The sequence below is a fragment of the Dendropsophus ebraccatus genome, chromosome 3, assembly GCF_027789765.1.
Source record: "Dendropsophus ebraccatus isolate aDenEbr1 chromosome 3, aDenEbr1.pat, whole genome shotgun sequence".
NCBI lineage: Eukaryota > Metazoa > Chordata > Amphibia > Anura > Hylidae > Dendropsophus > Dendropsophus ebraccatus.
In genome coordinates, this window is record NC_091456.1 from 12080868 (window position 1) to 12102002 (window position 21135).

General features: G+C 45.3%; 1 protein-coding gene across 17 annotated transcripts in view; it reads right to left on the reverse strand.

The window, feature by feature from the left end:
- Window positions 1–13097: 13097 nt before the first annotated feature.
- The window catches only part of NCOR2 (nuclear receptor corepressor 2), a 344534-nt gene continuing 336496 nt past the window's right edge, over window positions 13098–21135 (reverse strand). For 15 of the 17 annotated variants that reach the window (XM_069960952.1, XM_069960940.1, XM_069960953.1 and 12 more), the window contains 3 exons: window positions 19127–19354; window positions 16731–16907; window positions 13098–15962 (listed from right to left, as the gene is read on the reverse strand). In XM_069960952.1, the coding sequence (XP_069817053.1) occupies window positions 15787–15962; window positions 16731–16907; window positions 19127–19354 (581 nt within the window). In that variant the 3' untranslated portion in view covers window positions 13098–15786. The remainder of the gene's footprint in view (window positions 15963–16730; window positions 16908–19126; window positions 19355–21135) is intronic. The other 2 variants (XM_069960954.1, XM_069960948.1) reach the window with 1 other exon arrangement.

Here is a 21135-nt window from a genome sequence, read left to right on the forward strand (position 1 = left end):
CAGCGATCTGTTTCTCATAAAACTTAGTGGCACACCTGTGCTGGGACACTACCTAGTAGCTTTGATTTGCATTTGTATTGGCTTCTGAATCTCGTTTCACCTACAGTTTTATTTCCACTTGAATAACATGTCTACCTTGAGCTATCCCCCCCTTTTCATCCAACTCACTTTTTAAACGCCAACAATCTGACTTACGCCCCTAACATTCCATGAAATCTGCCCTCACCAAAGTGGCCAATGACCTATTAAAGGGGTTATCCAGCGTTACAAAAACATGGGCACTTTCTTCCAGAGACAGCACCACTCTTGTCACCAGCTTAGGCGGGGTTTTTCAGCTCAGTTCCATTGAAGTGAATGGAGCTTAATTGCAAACCGCACCTGAACTGGAGACAAGAGTCGTGTTGTCTCTGAAAGAAAGTGGCCATGTTTTTGTAACGCTGGATAACCCTTTAACTGCCAGAGCCTCACGGCACTTCCCTTGGCATCACAGGCTTCGCCCTCTCCTGGATCTCCTGTTAACTGTCTGCATGCACTGAAAACTCAATACCTGATCGCAGGCCTTTGCACTGTTCTGGTTTGTGTGTTTTTACCATAAAAAATTGTTCCACCCCCCCACCCACACACACACACACACCAATTTGAATAATCGTAGTAAAATGACACCATTTGGCTATGTTCCCATTTGAGGCCAAATAATGGCAGCTATTTTTACACTGACTGCAGTCTTTTGTAAAGTAATGGCCGTTATTTGGCCCCAAGCGGCCAAAAAAAGATATTGTGGGAACATTTACTGAAGCCATTTACTGTAACGTCACAAAACGGCAGTAAAAATGCAACACTACCACAACAGTACCCAAACACTACTGCAATAGTATCACAACAATACCGCAACAGTTCCGGCCTACCACCCCTGTAGTGTCTCAGAGTGGATGTGCCACTGCTGTTTTCTGCACACCTGTAGGTCGGTACCACGGTCAGGTATGCTCTGGGGTGAAAAACAGTGCTTTGCTACTCCTACTACTAGATGTCTCACTATATCTTATGTACTTAGAACAAATGAAGGAAAAATAATGTAATGGTTTAACCATATGCGTGTGATTTCTGATGTTTGCCATGATATGCCACAGTTTGTCCAATTCTTGAGCTGGGTACCTCACACTACACCCTCCCCTCTGTGTCCTAGCCTATTAGAAGTTATAGTTTAGGGTCCTTTCTAACTCCTAGCCTATCAGAGGGCTTATTTTATGTCACAGGATGTGTTTCCACCACTCGTAGAGCTCCCTTGAGGTATAAGAGGTGAGGTGTAGCTAGTTTGGACCAGATTGTAGTTAGCATGTTCCTGAGAAAGTGTGTACCAAAACGTGTTACTCCTGCTGCATATTACTCCAGGGTGGCCTGGTGGCCAGGTCCTTTATGAGGGACTATCTATGAGAAACTGTATCTTTATTCTTTCAAGCCTCTTCGTCCTACCAATGTCCGGCTAGAGTACTAAAGTGGGGAGGCTGCAGTAACAAGGGACAATGGGAATTCCTATCCATGCTGGGTTTCTATTCTTCTATTCAAACACTGCAAAAGTCTGCAGGAGGTACTTTAAATGTCACTGGATCATGTGTCACTTAGTGCCCACTGACAGCATCAGGTGGATGTTCATACCTGTGGGTGTAGGTACTCTTCTCTTAAAGGGTCTGGATAAGGCGCCATTCATCCCGGGTCTGCTGTCAGTCCACTACCACTACCTAAAGTCAAAAGTCTATTTAAGTTTATTCCACTACTCAAAATCTCTTGTGACCAGAGGCAGAAGCAGCTACAAAAGTGACTGATAAAGCAGAGAGACCATAACTGCTTGCTCTGTCAGCCCACTGTATTTAACTATAAGGGCCCATTAGAAGCCCTTATGGTTACATACATAGGTGCAGGAGCAGACTACGTTCTGCTTAACCCCTTATGTACTGCAGTGTGTAAGTGACCCAAAGTTCACTTACGTCCTGCAACACAAAAAGGGTTAAAAAGCAAGACAAAGAGGAAGACAAAGCAGGAAGACATCTCTGCTTCACTGCTCATGCACTGATAACCCTCGACCACTGGCACATTTTCCTACTTGATTGCAGCAGCTGGAGAACAGAGGTCAGGGATAATCAGATCAGTGAAAACTGGGTCACTTACACACTACAGTGCATAAAGGGTTAAGCAGAAGGACACAGGAAACTCTTATCTTCCCTGTGCATCGCCAGGCCCCTTCCTGCACGGGCCCCATTGCAACTGCCTACCCTGCCTCTATGGTAGCTATGCCACGGCACCATCCATTAAAACATATCTTTCTGCACTTTCATAGACTGACAATGTAGAAGACTTGATGGCTTCCTTCTCAGCAGTTTCTCCGTTTCATCCTGTCTCCCCTGTTTTAGCTTTAGATGTCTTCACAAATGTTGCACCTTTCTATCAGGAATGTCAGCACCAGGCCACATGGTTTGCATTTTTTTCTTTTCTCCATATAAGTCGTCAGAATTTCTTGTTTTTCTTGGAATTCCCATAGAGTTCTTGGAATGGTATTATTCTCACATTTTATAGATTCTTCTTGGTTATTACATGCTTAGCTCTCACAAATGTGCAGAATACTGCAGGCAAGCTATAACACTGACTCCGGGGATTCTACAGCCTCCTGGTGCTTCCCCGTCTACAGAAGCCGAGCGGATACGGTAGCTCACACACAGGCGGATAGTTATCCCGGGAAGCTGCTCATGAGAAACCATAGTTAATGACGAGGCTGATCTGTCAAGGACAAAAGTGCTTGAAGGGAATGATCTTCAGAAAATGACCTGTTGTTAAGCTTTTATGCTTTTTTTTATGTTCCTTTTTGTTAAAGGAGAACTCCAGGCACAGCTTTCAATCCGGAGCGGGCAGGGGGTGGGGTAACATAATAAAGAATGCATACTTACCTGTCCCTGTGCCTCCATAGTGCTGCGTCGCCATCAGCCTTTGTTCAGGACTTCATTGTCTCCCGGCTTCCTGCTATGTTACAACCCACTCAGTGCCAGACAGTGACTGCAGCGGCGTCCTCCCTTAGTCACTGACTGTCTGGACGGGCATTCCTGAGCATGGGTTGTGACGTTGCCGGAGCTGGAGCTAGTGGAGGCTGACGGAGGTCTGAGACTGGTGATGCGGTGCTGCGGAGGCATGGGGATGGGTAAGTATACATTCTTTATTATGTTCCTCCAACCCTCCCAGCCTGCATTGGATTTTTATTTGTGGCCAAAGTCAGTGGCGGATTATAATGTGGGCGGTTTGGGCGGCCGCCCGGGGCCCGAGGCTCCGGGGGGCCCATGCCACGCCGCCCACATTATAATGCCGCCCGGGAGGCCCCCTTCCCCCCGCCACTGCAGGCTCTTGTGACCGCAAGCATTGTGACCGGCCTTTCTCCTGGGGCCGGTATAATGCCTAAAAGCAAGTTTTATTTGGGGCGGGGTGTCAATGAGATGAAACCTAGGCCATCTATACCCTAGGCCTGCAGCTGCTCTCTTCTCCCCTCCATCCAACCCAGGAGCGTGCCAAAAAAGAAGTAAGGCGCTACAGGCCTAGAGCACAGACATTCTAGATGTAACGCCTGGAGTAGTGGATCCACTGGACCGTCACCAGCGATGGCACTAGCCTCACCAGGGAGCGGAGTCTAAGGGGCCGCTGGTTTTCACCAGAGCCCGCCGCAAGGCGGGATGGACTTGCTGCGGCAGGCGACCCCCAGGTCGCTACCCCTTGCTTGGTTGCTAGTGACGGCAGGCGAGGCGTGGCAGGAGCAGTAGACAGGAGATGGTGCTGGCAGAGGTCTGTAGGCGTAACCGCAGGTGACAGGCTGAACACAGGAGCAAAGGTGTAGCAGGGGAGCAGGAACCAGGAACAAGGACTAGGGACCAGGTAGCGGATAGGAATCAGGAACAGGGACTAGGGACCAGGTAGCGGATAGGAATCAGGAACAACAGGGAGCTGGGCCAAACGCTATGGGAAGCATATAGAGGCTCCAACCTCTGGAAGGGGGCAGAGCTGGAACTTATAGGGGAGTGATTGACACATGGACCAATTAGGAGCGCACTGCCCCTTTAACTCTGAGACAGCCGGCGCGCGCGCGCCCCTGGAGGCGGGGACGCGCGCGCCGGCCGGCACAGTGAGAGACAGGAGCGGAGGAGAGGTGAGGCCGAACTAGCAGCAGCGCCGGGTCCCTGCACAAGGACCCCGGCGGCTGCATGGGGCAGGAGGAGGTCGCGGCGGCGGCCCGGAACACGGGCCGCCGCCGTGGCCGTGACACTAGATCCCACCTCATTGACACCCACGCATCGCCATCCCGCCAGAATAAAACCTATAATATAGGCCCCAGTAGAAAAGCCGATCCCAGGACCAGACATGGTGTGGTGAAGGCAAAAAAAACCAAACAGTAGCCACAATTTGAAGCGGTCACCGAAGCGAATCGCTTCATTTGATCAGTGCTCTGCTGATCCCAACGCTGGGCTTTCCGCACTGCTCCGCTCCGCGCCCCACTGATCCAGCGAAGAGCTTACCTTCTCTTAGATGAGCACTTCGCTCATCTCTACTCACAGGCATGATCTCTGAAGATCATAGCATGGAAGGGAGAGTGGGATAGGTGTGTCAGGTCCTATTACACGGAGCGATTTTTAACGATTAATGACTTAACGATCAACGTTTACAAACGAGTTCGTTTATCGTAAACCTGAAATCGCTCACCATATTACACAGAACGATGGTCGTTAGTTATGATGGTTACTAGGATCGTTATTGCCATCATTACTATGATCGTTTACTCCATCTGATCCCAGCAAAACAATGGACAATGTGCAATTACACTGAACGATTAGTGAAAAAATGCGGAACTTGAGCGAAGGAATGTGGAATTACAGCGAACGATTAACGATAATTTTAGGTTCAGATCTAAATCAACGACATATGGGTGATTTTTTTGATCGTTGCCTGCAATTACACAGAACGATTATCGTTTAAATTCGAATATAACTATTTTTCGCACGATAATCGTCCCGTATAATAGGGCCCTAAAGGGAAGAGTGGTCGTAGAGCACTATTGATATGCGCCCATATAAACCAATAACCACAGGACTCCAAAATACAGTGCCAGCTACATGCCACTCAAATCCATTCCACATGTGCAGAGCAGCAGCAGGCGGCATAGAGTGCTTGTAATTCTGCAGGATGGGTGCGGAGACTCTTGGGACAGAAGGATCCAGAATGGAGGCCACTTAGGAGGTCTGCTCACACTTCTCTGAATCACATTACTGTCACGTCTTCAGTATATGCCTGACTGGCTAGTACATTTTATGTCAGACTTTTATTGCTGCATTAATGACTTTGCTGGTGTTCTTTACTACTTAATGACATTGCAGAAGCCTCAGAAATCTATCATGGCAGCAGATTTTCATGTTTAACATGTGGCGAGTTCCTCTAATGTACACAATGAGCGGACGGAACTCCTTACTAAAGTGTAATGTGGCCATCTAGAGGATGAAGCGCGAACCAATGCAGCAAACTCAATGGGAGCTGCTTAGTCAGGAGCCGGCGTGATAATAAGACAGCTACTTTGCAATGTTTTTTGGAAATGTACAAAGAAAAAAACTCCAGTTTTACATCTCTAAAAATATTGCATTGCATTGAATTTAATAGAGAAAAGTCTGTCAGTTCACCTATAGTTCAATTTTATGTAGTCAAAAACAGATTGTTGCAAATTGCAAAATAGCTAAAAATAAATAAAAAAAATTACAAATACCAGATAAAACTTTAAGACTTTTTTTTCCGTGTAAAAAAAAGATGGGGTGTTTTTTTTGTGGCTCAAAATACTTTGTTTTATTTCTTTCCTTACACCTTGGTAAAGGTGTCTCACTTTAGTGTCACAGGTTAGGACAGGAGGCCGCTGTTCTTTACTCCAACCACTAGATGTCACACTCTCACAGCACAGCTGCAGATACCACTTAGTTTAGCCACACACACTTTCCCTCTTTGGTAACAACTTCCCTTTAGCTAGTTAGTTAGTGCCTAGCTACAGGACAAGCAGGACATGTATATAGTTTGTTCCAGCAACTAGCTGCCCAACCACTATAGGTTGCTAGACCAGATGCCCAGGGAAGCCAGAAACAAGGGAGTCTCACCCATTGCCTATGCAACCTGCAGTAGAGCACCGTGCCAGTAAGCCGCTCTCTACTGACTGACGTTCAGCTTTGTAGGAAGGACACTACAAGACAGCTCCACCCAGAGCAGAGACCTGGGACTTGTACTACCCCAATAGGACCGAAACCCGACACTGTGGGGCAGAAGGCGGTTACTGTAGGTGAGATAACTGAGAATCATCTATACTATAGAAACACTTCACCACATCCCAGCAGAGTATTTCCCTTACAGTCCTTCTTTTGCAGTAAATGGATTCTATAGAAAGTTTATGGAGCCAGTCTTTTTTTTTTAATGACAGTAACACTAAGGCTAGTTTATCACACACATAATACAGTCACATTTCTGTGGTCTGTATTATGGCCCAAAGGGGTACTCCAGTGATTTCTTTCCCCCCTTCATGTAAACTGGTTTCAGAAAGTTATTGATTTGTAAATTACAGTGTTACCTTGGTTTAAGAGTAATTTGGTTTAAGAGTGTTTTGGTTTAACAGCTTAGAGTTTTTCAAAATTGTGACTTGGTTTAAGAGCATTGCTTTGGTTTAAGAGCTCCCTGTACTGGGTTGGAGGGTGAGTGGAGGAGGGGCATGGTCTGCACAGCAGGGTCTACAGCCCTGTACTCTGACCCAGGAAGTCTCCCTTACCTTCCAAATCATAGCAGATCCCCTTCAGGCTGGGGCTTACATCAGGGGACAGGACTGTGAAGGTAATCTCTCCATAGCTGTAACCCCTCTCTCCCCGGACAGAGAGTGCTGCATGTATGTGCCCACATCTGTCCTGCTCATTCCTTCCTGCTCCCTGCAGTCTCTGTCGCCCTTGTGTTTCCCATCCTCTCCATTACTGTTCAGTAACTTATAATATCACATATTCAGCTGTTTCTGAATGTTTGTTTCATCTGTTTTACATGTTATTCAGAATAATAAATCATTATTTTGGGGGGGTGGAACCAGTTGTCTGCATTTCTCTGATTTCCTATGGGAAAATTTGCTTTGGTTTAAGAGTGGATTTGGGTTACAAGCACAGGCCCGGAACGAATTATGCTTGTAATCCAAGGCACCACTGTACTTCTTTTTAAAAATCTCCAGTCTTCCAGGACTTATCAGCTGCTGTATGTCCTACAAGAAGCGGTGTATGCTTCCCAGTCTGACATAATGCTCTCTGCTGCCACCTCTGTCCATGACAAGAACTGTCCAGAGCAGCAGCAAATCCCCATAGAAAACCTCTTCTGCTCTGGACAGTTCCTGACATGGACAGAGGTGGCAGCAGAGAGCACTGTGTCAGACTGGAGAGAATACACCACTTCCTGCAGGACATACAGCAGTTGATAAGTACAGAAAGACTACAGATTTTAAATCTTCATAACTTTCTGAAACCAGTTGATTTAGAAGAAAAAGATTTTTGTGAGACTGTAGAGGACTCTGTGGCCTGCACTTACCGGCTTGGAGGTTGGGGTTGAGGGAAAAGGCTCTGCCGATGCCACGCCACCCACTCACCGTCACCCACTCAAGTGCTGTACAGAATTGTACAATGTTGGTGGTACAAAACCAGACTGGCTCCTGCTACAATGAGATAGATGTAGAGATAAGCGAACTTCAGAAAAGTGTCCAGGTTCAGCCACATGGCCAAACCAAAGCACTCGGCCTTCAACCCTCGGCATCTGGAGAAGTTGAATGCCGTCCTAGGGAGTCTTGGAAAACATGGATACAGCCATATGCCATATCCGTGTTTTCCTGGCAGCCCCAGGGCGGCATCCAATTTCTCCAGACAGAGAGCGGAATGGCGAGCACTTGGGTTTGGCCACGTGGCTGAACCTGGACACGTTTGTGAAGTTTGCTCATCACTAGAGATGAACGCAACTCGAGCGTTTGCTTAGCATTTGATCTGGTAACTAAAGAAATTGGATGTGGCCCTAGGAAGTCTGGGAAAGCATGAATGCAGCCTATGGCCTATGACTGTGTATGTTTACCAGGACTCCCTAGGGCGGCATCCAACTTCTTCAGTCATCAGTATTCAAATGCCAAATGATTGGACTTCAGCACGCTTCAGTTGCCCTAATCTCTAGTCCGCACTATGGATGGGTTCACGAGTTCAGAGTTCGCGATGATAAATTACGGCGGATTGCGTTGCTTGTATGCGCTCATAGCTGCACGCCTTTTCGCCGGCTCCATAGACACCATTCTATGGGCGGGCCGATTCCGCCAAAAGAATTGACATGTCAATTCTTTCAGCGGAATGCTGAATTTGCCCGTGCATAAAATGGTGTCTATGGCACGGGCGGAGAGGCACGCAGCCGTGAGCACATACTAGCGCCGGAATTTATCCGCACGGTTTCCGTAATATGAACCCACCCTATAACAGTATAGTATAGGGGCCTGGTCATTGTCCTGTAACAATCTCTCTGCCCTTATTCAGATGCATTGTTTATCAGTCACTGTTCTTGGACATCCTACTAAAGAAGCAGAAAGTCTGTGTTTTTGGCACATTTCCTCTGCAGATCAGTCACATGCAGCCATTTTCCTTCTGGCGTGCGAGTTTTTTTGACCTTCAGTTTTACAGACAGAAAAGATGCAACAAGTGCACAGACCTTGTGGTGACTTAAAGGGGTAGTTCACCTTTTTTTTTTTTTTTTTCTTTCAAATCAACTGGTGCCAGAGATTTGTAATTTACTTCTATTTAAAAAGTCCTCCAGTACCTATCAGCTGCTGTATGTCCTGCAAGAAGTGGTGTATTCTTTCCAGTTTCACACAGCGCTCTCTGCTGCCACCTCTGTCCATGTCAGGAATACACAACTTTCTGCAGGACATACAGCAGCTGATAAGTACGAGAAGACTTAAGATTTTTTTAATAGAAGTAAATTACAAATCTCTGGCACCAGTTGATATGAAAGAAAAAAAAAAATGATGAACAACCCCTTTAAGTCACCACAAGGTCTGTGCACTTGTTGCATCTTTTTTTTTTTTGGTGAACTACCTCTTTTACATAAGGGGTTAAATATTTTCAATTTTGCCTGGAAGTTGTGTGTAGTGAAGTGTGTGTGGAGTGGGTTTGGCAACGTTCTCCTAACCCGAACACTCAAAGAAACAACAGAAAAAGAAGGGCGCCTGGTTTAGTATAGCCAGAATTGAATGGATTAGGGTAGGTTCACACTACCGAATCCGCGCTGAGAAGTTCTGGTAGATTTCATGGCTCGTACCTTTTCACGGCGGTGCTTATATCCGCCGGCTCCATAGACACCATTCTATGGCTGGGCCGATTCTGCGTTTCGCCGAAAGAACAGACATGTCACTTCTTTTGCGGAACCCGGAATCGGCCCGGCCATAGAATGGTGTCTATGGAGCCAGCGGATATAAGCACCCCCGTGAACAGGTACGAGCCACGGAATCTGCTGGAACTTTTCCATGTGGATTCCGTAGTGTGAACCCACCCTTTGGGAGGGATGGATCGTGCTGTAACACACACACTCACCTTTTTGGGTTGTGCAATGTCAAAAGGCTTCATATCAAGCATCAGGTAAGACCGCAGCTCTGCAAGGACCATCAGCAACTAAAAATACATTGCGGCACTAACTCATGTGAGATCAACCAAGTGTGCAAAAAAAATGCAAAAAAATTTATTGTGGCAACACATTCCGGCTCTCAGTTTCGGAAGAGCCTTTCTTAAACATTTCTCTTCCAAAATTAAGAGCTGAAACGCATTGCCACAGTAAAAGTTTTAAAATGTTATTTTTTTGCACACTATGGTTGATTCCTAGCGGTTTCCATGCATTTGGTGGGACTTTTATGCATATGCACCTTCGCTCATCTGGTAAGAGGATTTTCTGGTCCCATCTGGTCCTAGTTGGGTCTCTTTCCAAACACTCGGCACCCATGTTTTTCAAGACTCCCTAAAGTCCCTATTACACGAGGCAACAAGAGGGAGCAAACAAGCGCCGACCTGTCAGGCCAGCGTTCGTTTGCTACTTGTTCCCTGCCTGTGCTATTACACGTGTCGGCAGCTAATGGGTAAGAGACAGAGGGCCACAGGGAGCTGCCCGGGTGATCGCTGGATTGTCCAGGCAGCCCATAGAAGATAGTGGTGGTCTGCTGCCGCCACTCTTATTACATAGAGCGACGGCAGCAGATCGCTGCTTTCTAGATTGTTAGTCTTTCAACATGCTAAAAAAAGACAACAATCAGCTGACATTGTGCTTGTCGGCTGATCGTTGTCTTCTATTACACTAAGCAATTTTCAGCCGTAACAGTCGGTATCTGCTGAATACAGCCGATAATTGCTTTGTGTATTAGGGCCTTAAGGGTGCCATTACACAGAGTTTTCTGACAGATTTTTGAAGCCACAGAGAACAGGTCATAAAAAGACTGCGATTTCTCCTCTATTCAAATCCATTTCTGGCTTTGGCTTCAAAAAATCTTGGCTCTTTGTAACAAGGCCCTTAGGCTGCATCCAACTCCTGCAACCGCGGGGAGTCAAACAGAGAGTGTTCAGATTCAGAGATCGTTGCCAAATCCAAAAAGTTTGGCCTCTCCGCTCAACACTAGTACGAACCAAAACTGATGGGACAGCAAGCAATAGCTCAGACTCCGAGGGTTGGACACGAATGTCGCAGCCACACAAATTGGCAGAAATCAAACATTTATAACAACCATATTGTCACCTACTGTAAGTGGCTTTGTCCAGAGTCTCCTCCACGTGTCGGCACGTCTGTACGTCACTGCATGGGGCTACACCGCCAGCCGGGCACAGGCACAAACTACCAATCTCTCCCGATAGACGATTATAGACTATAACCAAAATACTAATCAGCAAAATTATTATAACTATAGTAAACTGCAAGTTACAATAATGAGGCTATGTTCACATAACATTTTATCAGCTCTGTTTAAAATTAAATCTGTCATTTTGAGTCTAAAATTACGGACGTCATTTAGCTGTCTGGCCGCCAGTCAGTGCAATGACGGCTGTTGGTACATTATTCTAGGGGGACTGATCACCCTACTGAAAAATCCATTTAGTTTAGTGGTTAAAATTGTGAAAGGACGGTGAAAAAAGAAAAACTGTGTGTGAACAACAACAAAAAAACATCCGCTGTTTACAATCGACGTCTGAAAATAATAATTGTCATGATCCTTATTTTGACGTCAGCGCAGATTAAGTCCATCGTTTTATACACTGTGTGAATTGGACGTCCGTCATTCCATTACATTGGAGTCAAATAAATCGCAGCAATAACGGACATTTTTTTAAATGGAAAAAGCAGACGCCTTTTTTTTTTTTTTTAAGTTGAGTGAACAAAGCCTTACACATACTACACACCACAAAATATTCTAGGCTATAAGGACACATAAGGCTGTGAAAAAGTTTCAAAGATACAACTGTTTTCAGAGAACAAATCTTGGAGCAAAAGTCTCTAGCGATCACCCGGTAGTTAAATTTCTAGGATAGTAATGTGGTTACTGCCCCCAGTGCACCGATGCTTGCTCCGCTGATATTAGGAGGGGCCGGTCTCACCCCCGGTGCACCAACCTGCCTTGCTAGCCATGGTATTTAACTAGGAACGGCACAAAAACGGCGCAGAGGATGAAGGTAAGGGACATGCATTCATCGTCAGTGACTCCGTACCCTATAGGGACATAGCTATATCCCTATATAGCAATATAGGGATATTGCCCCTAGCAACCAATCAGATTCCACCTTTCATTTCTCACAGACTCTTTGGAAAATAAAAGGTGGAATCTGATTGGTTGCTAGGGGCAACAAAGACAATTCTACTTTACACCATGTTTGATACATCTCCCCCCATGTGTTTAAAACCGATGATAAACTTCCGTTAACCTCCAGCTAACACCTGGTGCTTTCACTAAGGGCATGTGCACACTAAGGAATCCGGACAGATCACCCACCGCGGATTCCGACGCTCGTCCCCACTAGGTTTATTTGTTGGGCGGACGGCATAGAATGGAGACTATGGCACAGGCAGAGATGCACGCGAGCGGCAGAGTCCGTGGCGGGTGATCCTCCCGGATTCATCAGTGTGCACATGCCCAAAGTGTTCCGTCATGACGGTTTTCAGGTTTTCCATGTAAGCGCTTCATCCCTGCATCAATAGCAAAGAAAAGGGGACTATAGGATTTGCTGTTTTAGGCAATGAATAGCTGCCACAGAAAACAGACATGGAATCCCAGCTGGAATGTATACTATGGGGGGATTTACGAAGACCGGCGTACAAGTACGCTGGTCTTATATTAGGCCCCGTCTCCTTTTCCCCAGCAGGATACACTAAGAGGCGCACGCCTCCCAGTGAATCCGGCCGGCCGGGTGCTCGGCGTACAAAATGTAAATGTGCCTGTGAGAAGGCGTAAATCATGATAAATGAGGCGCGTGAGGAGGCCACGCCTCCCCGCCTTGTCACACCCCTGCAAGCTCCGCCAGCCTGACGATTGGGCAAGCGGGACGTATGCCAGGGAGAAGGGGCGAATCTGCATCTTCTTCCTGGCTTACGCGTCTGGCGTACTCTTCGTAAATCTCCCCCCATGTGTATACGCTCCGTGCGGGATTCCATTGATTCAAATGCAACGTATGTTTTTCATAAATCACCGCTGTTGTTGTAAAATGCAACAACTGCCATGATTTATGTGAAACATATGTTGTGTGAACATAGCCTCATGCTGTACTGTATGTTGGCTCTTTTTCTGGATGAACAATATGCATCGCTAACCCATGAGGAAAATAAAACACACTTTGTCCATTCTTATATGAGCTTTCTATAGAAACCGTCCTCAGGGTCTTTGTTTTTTGTGATTCCCAGCTGCAAAAAAACAAACAAAACAAAACACCATTGACATGGAAATGGACTACAAGAGACAATAGACATCAATCATCGATAGCCAAGTCAACCCCTCCAGCAAATATATTGGGTAAGTCTGCAAATGTAATATTTTAATTTATTTTCCTTTTCACAATATATAGTTACTATATCATTCCTTGTAAAAAACAAAAAAACAAAAACAAAAAAAAACAAAATTTATTATACATGACATGTTTGCTTTACAGAAATTAAAATAACACCCAAAACTATGGTTTGGAGAGTCAATTTTCAAGTCACATCAACAGATGTACCAAGTTCCTATTAATACAAGGCTGTAGCGAGTGGTAAGAATAGGTTTTAGGTTAAGCATCTAAGCCATACATGCACAACATGCGCCCTAGGGGCTGCATGTGGCCCACGATACTGTTCTATGTGGCCCAAAGCAGGAGGAGGGACGGTCAGATAGAGTGTCCGTCCCCTTGGTGTCCGCCAGTCTCTGGGTGCTAAGCTCCGGAACAGAACTACAAGAGTTGTAAAGTTTTATATGAATAACGCTCATTTAACTGAGCACTAAATATACTCTATGTTTGTAGCATACATTCTGTCAATATTTTACGGCGGCCCCTTTAAGTAGTATAGTATCTGGCAATGTGGCGCTCAGGCCTCTGTGTGAATATAAGTGTAAAAAAAAAAGATATACTGTAGGCAAAGACGCACAAAGTTCGGATGAAGGAGGACAAGATAATGCTACCTCTCATCTGGCAGGGTCTTAGCAATATGTATGGCAATTTAAGTCTAAGGCTCTGTTCACACAATGCACAAACAACGTACGGTGTTGCACTCAAAAAATTGCATTGATATATCAATAACATATGAATTATTTCCACGGCCATTGTTTAATATACTGTGTGAACAAAGGCCGTTGTTTGTATTGACTTCAATGCAACCCATTTTTCTATGACAAGAGCGGCAGCGGTTTTAATTGCAAACAACAGTTGCTCTTGTCGCAAAAAAAAAAGAAATTTAAATGTTGCATGAACATAGCCTAAAGCCGGGGTCCCACTGCTGTTTGTGCAGTCCGGAAAACAGATGCTTTTTTTGTGCATTCGTTTACATCCGTTTTTTTTTAAGTTGATCATGTTTTTGTGTTAGTTATAAGTAACCATTTACAGCGAATGTACCACTAGGTACATCGGCATGGGAATGCTGTGCTGCGGTCCTTTTTTTGGACTGTGGCCCAATTCCCGCACAGGACACCATTCTATTCCCGAGCACTGGCCCGGCACAGGCCCGCCGACCCCAGTGTGACCATACCCCGTCCCCTCTGTGACACGGCTCCATTGATTCTGGCCGGCCCTCAGTTCTCCGGGATGGGCCAGTGCTCGGGAATAGACTGGCACAGTGTGGGAACTGGGCGGCAGTTCAAAAAAAAAAGAACCACACCACCAGAATCCCCGTACTGGCTCGTTCATCTAAAAGAAAAAAAAAAAGGATGTACCTAGTGGTAAATTCATTTTAAAAACTGATCTGTTAAATGGACAGAAAAAACGCAGTGTGAACCAAGCCTAAGGCAGGGATATATGGAACCTTTGGCCCTCCAGCTGTTGCAAAACTACAATTCTATCAATGCCAGGACAGTGAAAGCTTTAGCTGTCCATGCATCATAGGAATTGTAGTTTTGCAATGTCTGGAGGGCGGTAGTTTCCCCATCCCTGGTCAAAGGGATAGTATCTTCCCATACTCTGGAGCTTCACATACCTGACCAAACCATAACATTAAAGGACCTGACCAAGTCTTAAGCCAAAGGGAACAATTTTTTGAGAACGTGCTATTAGAAGCATACCCTGTTTACTGACAGATGCTGAGTGTTCTCCCAGGCCGAGCAGATACCCCTGAAGAAGTTACCCTTCTCCCAGAAATGCTGTTCGACAATCATTAATACAATCACGGGAATAAAAATTCGACTTTAAAACCGTTTTTTGGGGCCGTCTCTCATATTTGCCCATAGGCAGTAAACAAACAAAAAAAAAATGTACAAAAATAAGAAAATGAGGGTAAATGTCAGCATCATTAGGACTGGGTGACACTGAATAACCTACGTGTACATGTATGTGTAGGTCTGTGCCACACTATGTACAGTGAGGGTGTACCGGCAACCATGGACAGAACATGCAGTGTATGCACAAAAAGGTCGTCGTCTTTTTTTTTTTTTTTTATTACACTAAGAATCCTTCAGCAGACTATTCCATAAGTAAAGGGTGAGGGCCGGGAAAAACATACTAAGTGCTCAGGAGGAGAAACACATGGTAAGGGGACCTTTGGTAGGGTCCAAACCAAACTGGTAACAGTTCTGCAATGGCCATGCATGCAGCTGCTCTGCATTGCTAGGTCTGTGTGCAATAAACTGGAATGTGTATATATCTTAAGTGCATATGAACACATGTACATACATATACAATGTACACAGACATACGTCATCACGCTTACAAGTCAGCTTTGTTAACAAACCAATGCAATGTAGCAAAGCACCAGGTGGAAATATCCCCTGAGTATAGAGCTGAAAAATCCAATCTTCTACGAGGTCTGGGACGTTCTACTCCTTCGCGAGCAGTTGTGTGCCAGAATCTGAAGAAACACATGGACCCTCCATTAAAGATTAGGGAGTCATTTTAAGGCTTTTCATAAACTTTTCCTTTTTTTTTTTGTTATTTCCCCCCCGAGTCTTTTATATCACATTGGCTGCTGATTAGCATTGGGGACTGGCTGCGGGGATCCTTTCACGGCCAGATTCAGTATAGATCAAAGATTCTTTCACTCGCTGTCGGAGAGTGTTTCGTATTGGGAGCACAGCAGTGGTTTAGGCTCTTCTTCGCGGGCCCTCTGTGGGGTGGAGGAATTGCTTTGCGGAATGGCTGTTGAGGACGAAGCAGCGACGAGACTGGTGGGGAGCCTGATTGTTAATGGATTGTATGGAAATGGTGTTGACCCTACAGTAAAGAAGAAGAGGAAGATCAGATTTTGTTATGTTATGTCAGAAATCACTACCCATAAATCCTTCTCTTCTGAAGTCTTTGCCAACACAGAACTGCCGATATGATACTGGGATAGAGGATTCATTCTTCCCAAGTGCATTATTTTTCATTTGGAAACAGTGAACTGCAATTTCCATTGTTTGGACCATTTATCGAGTAATGCTAAATCATTTTCCATATTACTGACACCTCCAGGAATATCAACCCTATAGTCACAAACAGACAAACCTTACCTACCAAACCTTCTCCTATATCACTATGTTTACCTACCAAACCGTCTCCTATGTCACTATCCTTACCTACCAACCCTTCTCCTATGTCACTATCCTTACCTACCAACCCTTCTCCTATGTCACTATCCTTACCTACCAACCCTTCTCCTATGTCACTATCCTTACCTACCAAACCTTCTCCTATATCACTATCCTTACCTACCAAACAGTTCCTATGTCACTATCCTTACCTACCAAACCTTCTCCTATATCACTAACCTTACCCACCAACCCTTCTCCTATATCACTAACCTTACCCACCAACCCTTCTCCTATGTCACTAACCTTACCTACCAAACCTTCTCCTATATCACTAACCTTACCCACCAAACCTTCTCCTATGTCACTAACCTGTGCGCCCTGTGCACAATAGGAAACTATCAACAGGTTAGATTCGTCTAACCTGCTGATAGTTCCCCTTTAAGGCCCTATTACACCCACACCGCCTTACCTGTTGAAGATGGCCTCTCCTCCCACACTCTGTTTGCTAAGGGGGTTTTCCGGTTGGAGTCCCCCTCTGAGTGAACTGATGAAGCAGAAGGAGGTCTTTCTGCTGCCGATTGTCCGGGAGCTGGCGACTTAACCTTCCGACTGCTCGGCCTGGAAATCTTCGGCTTTCCTCCACTGCCTGAAATAAATAAAGAGCCCTAAAGCATTGTGACTGGCCCCTAAACGTACTCAAGAAAAAGCCTGGTCTCTTAAAGCTTGTTACTTCTTATTCAATGTAGTCTACTGGGACAATCATACATCTGGACTACAATATTACATGATGAAAAAAGTATACTTTGCAGATGATATTGGGGAAGTGTATAAACAGCAATGTTATTAAAGGAGAACTCCAGCAAAAAAACTGTTTTCTCAAATCAACTGGTGTCAGAAAGTTATATAGATTTGTAATTTACTTAAATCGAAAAATCTCCAGTCTTCCAGTACTTCAGCTGCTGTATGTCCTGCAAGAAGTGGTGAACTCTTTCCAGTCTGACACAGTGCTCTCTGCTGCCACCTCTGTCCATGTCAGGAACTGTCCAGAGCAGGAGAGGTTTTCTATGGGGATTTGCTGCTGCTCTGGACAGTTCCTGACATAGACAGAGGTGGCAGCAGAGAGCACTGTGTCAGACTGGAGAGAATACACCACTTCCTGCAGGACATACAGCAGCTGATAAGAACTTACTGATACCAGTTGATTTAAAAGAAAAAAAATGTTTGCCGGAGTACCCCTTTAATACAATTTTTCTTGCTAGTTGTTCGACAAGCCATATATTCTACAAAATATCTAATTTCTGGGTGGAACTATTAACAGTAAGAAACAGTGTATGAATGGGAAGTAGACTTTGTTGAAGGTGAATTGCCGGTTTAAGAACATGTCAAGATCTGCTTTAGGCCAGTTTCCCACATACCGCCTCACACTGTGAATCTTACGCTGCAATGCTGTGTCCTGTCATTTTCTGTGAATTTACATTCTCGCAGTGGATTTTTCATTCCACTGTGAGAATGTAGCCCCCGCCCACTTAACCCACCAGCTGCCAGGCTAATACATTACCTGTCCACACTCCAGCCTGCTTTCCCAGCTCCCTGGCGTCCCATTCAGCCAATCAGTGAGCTGTCGCATCGCAGCCACTGATTGGCTGAGCGGGAGGACAGTGACCCGAGAGCTGGAGAAGCAGCCAAGAAGGCCGTGGCTAACAGTACAGCACACGACAGCAGATTTTGCTGTGGAACTCGCAGCATGAAATCTGCTGCAATGCAGTAGGTGTGAAACTGGCCTTAAAGTGAATGTGCTGAAAAACAAAAATCCTAAAAATACACCTTCACCATTGCAGAATTGTTAAGGCTGTGCTAAAAATCTTTTCGAAATTTTATACATGGCATGTGGGCTAATATTCCTGGTATTAACCAATGCAAGATATTAGCTCATCTATCATTACTACAGAGAAGATGGTCTTGGCGTCACTCATGGCCGAGACCTAAGGAGCGCACTTCAGCTGATCAGGAGGAAGCGAGCGCTGATCTGACAGGTCGGCGCTCACTTTCTCCTCAGCATCGGTCTGTGTAATAGGACCTAAAGTAGGAGACACAAAGATGCAGAGCTGATTCAGCTCAGCATCACTGTTTCCCAATCTCATCCCCCCCCCTTTAATCAAACCAGTAAAGGAGAATGGGACGCAGTGATGCCGAGCTGAATCTCGCAGATGAGAAAACTCCTTTAAAGTGAATCTACCACTTACCCTAATAAAAATTGATCTGCCATCTAATGGTTTCTAGATATGCAAATAGGGCTGCTTGGTGCACTGTAGCCAGGCCCAGCGCCCCCAGTACACCAGTTTGAGAATTGTACAGGCAGCATGAAAGTGATGATGGTTCTTCTTTATATACCTGTGACTTCACAGGATGGATATATGGTTTAAAATGTGCCAAAATGTAGCTTTTTGGCACAAAGTAAGCCAACCAATAATTGGTATAAAAAGCGCCAAATTTATCAAGCGGCACGAGCCACTGATTACACTGGCACATCCTTACACTGTTCAGTCTACAGCCCCAAATATGCTTTTATACATGTTATTCTACTTAGCTCTAGGTATGAGTAAAAACCGCATTAAGCACACAACCCAGACAATTCGTATAGCAGATAATATGGAACAATACTCAGAGGGTTAATAATCAATAGTCACAGCTGATATAAGGGAGAGGAAGGTCACTGGCCAGGTAAGAGGGTGCAGGCAGAGCTCGACATGGTTAATAGGGGGAGAGATATTACAATTAGAGAATCTGAGAGAACGAAGCGGAAAATAAATTAATTAAAACATTAGAAAAGTGCAAAAGGGTGAAATGAAAAATAAAGCAGCAGACCTGACAAGGAGCGCATGTCGTCATTCCGTCCATCAGTAACAGTTATGGGAATAGCAGAGGGCAGGCTGGCGTTGGCATTCAAAGGGTTAAAAGCATTGGTACTGAGTGCTGAGCGGTCCTCCCACTGCTCATCATATTTACCCATTAGGGCCTTCCTAATAATGGCCTCCAACCCAATGTTGTTGCTGGAGCTCTCCTGCACACCCTGTGTTCTGCAACTTATTGGTCCTAGAAGGGAAGGGAAAAACACAATCACAAAGAGTCATCTCATATCACAAGGTGGCACCCATCTAAATCAGTATTATTTAATATACATACTGTATGTTGTCCTGTCCCCACTGGTATAGTCATTATAAGTTTAGGCTATGTTCATCACAGCTGTTGTTGTACAACGGCAACAATGGCCATGATTCATACAGAACTTACATTGTGCTGCAGGCTGAGGGAATCCTGGCTGGAGTGTATACACATAGTATTCACTGACAAGTGGCCGCAGAAAACCTGTCAGTTCAAATAATGAAGTGTGAGGCTTTGGCCGCACGCTCCATTGTGTGCAGTGGCAAATTGGGATGTGGGCGCATCCCAATTAATCATGAGTAAAGATCATGCTCTTGGATGATCGTCTCTAACACTGGGTGTTCTGTGACCCGGCCGGGTCACAGAATGGCCGGATTCTTACAAAGTGGGAACATGGCCTTAAAGGGGAACTTCGGCTGGGACCCATATTTTGGCAGGGGAGGAGGTGGGTGAAAATAAATAACATCCTCTTACCTCCCCGGCTTCAGCACTGACCCCATGGCCGCTTCCTGGCCTTGAGGTGGGACTTGGGACGTGACAGGCTGCTAAGCAATTCAGCAAGTGGTGCCCCGCCTCTGCCGCTGAATGGATGAGCTGGCCTGTCACGTCACATTCCAAGTCCCGCCTCCGCCAGGAAGCAGCTACACAACCTGAGCGACAGAATTTGCCGGGCGTTCTGAAAAAAATGGGTCCGGGATGGAGTTCTCCTTTGAATGAATCTACAGTAAGTGTTCTTTTACATGAAGGACGTTAAGAAGATCAGTGAGACAAGCACTCACATGCAGTGCCTATACAAGGCACTATAAATCCCACCACTAGACTGCAGGAACAATGGCTGTATCACTGCGAGACCACTAACATTCATGGTTATCGGACACACGTCTCGTGTGCAGCCAATAACAACAGATTTTTACCGCTGGTTGAAAGATCTAATCAGCAGAGGAGCTGGCGTTTTCCGGCTTGACGGCTGATCACTGTCACTTTTACACAGGTCTATTACTGGCGGAATGAGTATTTCTAGGTATGCTCGTTGCTGATACTTGGCTTGTGTAATAGGGCCTTGAAGTATAATCGTCACTAATACTTTAGTGGTTGTGATCACAAGCAGTTTTGCAATATACTCACTTTATTTATTTAATGTTTTTCTATGTTTAAATCAATGTTATCCATTTGGCCAATCTGTGCTCCATGCTCCCTCTGTGCTGAAATTTAGTCTTTTCTCTGTTCAAAAAAAAAAAAAAAGAGACCAAAAACAGGAAGTCCCTGTTCTTTCTGCGCTCCCCAAAGAAAGACCCCTGTTCATTGTGAAGATTTTATATAAACTGAGGGCAATTGCCTCTTTCACACGTTCAGTGTGAAAAACCTCTAGCTATAATTTTTTCCTGTGATCCGTGGAAAATCTTCCGTATTTGCATCCGTACTTGCTTCGGTAAAGTGTGAACAGTCCTGTGAACACATCCGTGACATCCGTAAAATTTATGGATTCCATGGAGCCCTATGGGCAGATCTGTGCCGCAATTTCAATCCGCACTAAGACACGTCCTTTCTTTTTTTAATGGAACGGATTATGGATCAAAATTAGAACGGACTGTGTGAAAAGCCCAATATAAATCAATGTGCTCTAAGCTGAACCGTGATTGCGGATCCGCAATGACAGAAAACTTTATGGTACGAGTGAATAAAGCCTTAGGCTAATTGTATATGAGCACGGA